The sequence below is a fragment of the Solanum stenotomum genome, chromosome 5 (assembly GCF_019186545.1).
Source record: "Solanum stenotomum isolate F172 chromosome 5, ASM1918654v1, whole genome shotgun sequence".
NCBI classification, from domain to species: domain Eukaryota; kingdom Viridiplantae; phylum Streptophyta; class Magnoliopsida; order Solanales; family Solanaceae; genus Solanum; species Solanum stenotomum.
Window position 1 is genome coordinate 57,704,850 of NC_064286.1, and position 2,118 is coordinate 57,706,967.

At 37.6% G+C, this 2,118-nt stretch overlaps 1 protein-coding gene across 1 annotated transcript; it reads right to left on the bottom strand.

Moving 5' to 3' along the window:
- Window positions 1-599: 599 nt before the first annotated feature.
- On the bottom strand, window positions 600-2,063 carry LOC125864170 (uncharacterized). The gene is made up of 3 exons (XM_049544086.1): window positions 1,277-2,063; window positions 882-1,090; window positions 600-776 (listed from the first exon to the last, which is right to left on the bottom strand). Exons 1-3 carry the CDS (start codon window positions 2,061-2,063, stop codon window positions 600-602), a joined length of 1,173 nt encoding a protein of 390 aa, XP_049400043.1.
- Between the last annotated feature and the right edge of the window lie 55 nt (window positions 2,064-2,118).

A 2,118-nucleotide genomic window follows, 5' to 3' on the forward strand; every position in this document is an offset into this window, starting at 1 on the left:
GTAAGGAAATGATTTTTGGTGTATTATGCCTTTTTCTTGAAAGAAACAGGTTGCTTCAGTGCTTGTGAATTCCAAACCATTATCAGATTTGAAGGTTTTCAATTTGGTATGAAACTGATTTTCTATGAGGGATATGAAATCTTTTATAGTCTGAAGTGCATTGCTTTTGCATCTAAGGAGTAGTGTCCAAGTTGATCTACTGTAGTTATCCACCATAGTTTAAAAATAGTGATAGCCATCATGTATTGCCACATGGTATGGTCCCCATAAGTCGATGTGAAGAAGTTCAAACATTGAACTGGTTGTAGTTGTACTTTCTAGGAATGGCATTCTAGTTTGTCTAGCCATAGGACATATTGTACAAATGAAAGGTTGTTTATTGGAAAACTATAGGGGAATGGTAGATATACTACTCATTTTTACAAAGGGCACATGACCTAATCTAGCATGCCATAAGAATTCAGTGTCATGACTATGAGGCTCATAGTATGAGCAGTATTAATATCAAGGAAAGAATTAACAACAAAACATGAACTAGGATCAATAAAACAAGCTCCTTTATTGATTTCATGAGAGTATCTTACATTTGGTGGTGAAGCTTAGCATTCACTTCCAACTAAAACTTTCTTGCAGTAGTTAAAGAGAGAAACAGGTTGACATTTGTCATGAGAAACATCATTACCATTTGCAGGTGAAATATTGTGACATTTTGGACAGAAAAAATACAGACCATTCCTTGCTTTACCAAGTGCCAGAGGGCTCTTCAGAGAAGGGCCCTGCAGTAAGCAAGAAAAACTATTAAAGCTAACTATTCATTTGAGTTGATTAGCTAAGCAATGAACTGATATTAAACTGAACTTGAAGCTAAGTATAAACAATACTTTGTATAGAGTCAATGTTGGATTCAAACAAACATCACCAATTTCAGTCACTTTAATTTTGTATCCATTTGGTAAGGTAATTAGGAAATGATAAGGCAATGTTCTAAGGTTTGTGAGAGTGTCTTTTGTGTAGGTCATGTGGTAAGATGTTCCTGAATCTATGATCCTAGAGCCAGCAGTCAATCTATCACATTTACATGACAAATCACCTATCTCATTAATAGAAGAATAGCAAGCAAGTATACATGTTAGGTTTACAGCTCCACTTGATATGTTTCCTGAGCAATTAGTTCCATTTCTAACCTGTAGAGTCCCAAGTAGGTGGAGTAGTTGTTCATACTGGCTTTTGGACACATTCAATGGTATTTGCCTTCCCTGCTCAGGTGTTTACTCACACTGACTTCTATCATCCTCAGAAGTATGCACATTTGTTGCAGATCCTGAACCCCTTCCTCTTGGGGTTCTTGTGTTGGCTGGATAACCATGGAGCTTGTAGCACCTGTCTTTGGTATGCCCAGTTCGTTTGTAGTATTCACAAAACAAGTTTGACATGTTGCCAGTGCTGGAATTTTCTCTAAAAGTGTTGGTGTTGGAACTGCATGCACCTATGCCTTCACCTCCTCTATAAGAATTGTAGTTTGTATTGAAACTTTTGGGACATGCATTGTGTTGAGGTAACACAGAGGCATTTAGTGAGGTGGATTCCAAAGCCATGTGACTGAGGGGCTTCATTTCCCTTTGTTTTTCCTCCTGTGATAAAATGGCAAATGTTTGTGACATAGTTGGCAAATTAGACATCATAAGGATATTCCCACATACAACAGTATACATCTCATTTAGTCCCATCAAAAAATGTACAACTCTTTTATCTTGTTCTGCCTTATGCATCTTGGTTTTTCCACCACAAACACACACACAAGTGCATTGGGAATTAACATCAATGGTGTTCATTTCCTCCCACAATTTCTTCATCTTATTATAGTAACCAGTAACATCCAATGTGCCTTGCACAAGGTCATTTATCTCTTTCTGCAGTTGATAGAGTTTGCAGCCATTAGTTTGGTCACATCTATCCTCCAGTTCCTCCCAAAGTTCCTTGGCATTATTGACGTATTGCAAACTATCTAGCAGATCTGGTGAGAGAGAATTTAGGATCCAATAGGTCACCATATCATCACACATTTCCCACTGCATGAAGGTTGGATCTGTAGGATTTGGTTTCACAATTTTCCCATTG

Coding starts and splice junctions, on each gene's coding strand:
- LOC125864170 (XM_049544086.1), bottom strand. CDS start 2,063: ATGTGTGATGATATGGTGACCTATTGGATCCTAAATTCTCTCTCACCA. Junction 1,091..1,276: donor TGAGGATGATAGAAGTCAGT/GTGAGTAAACAC, acceptor TTAATGAGATAG/GTGATTTGTCATGTAAATGT. Junction 777..881: donor CAACATTGACTCTATACAAA/GTATTGTTTATA, acceptor TGCTTACTGCAG/GGCCCTTCTCTGAAGAGCCC.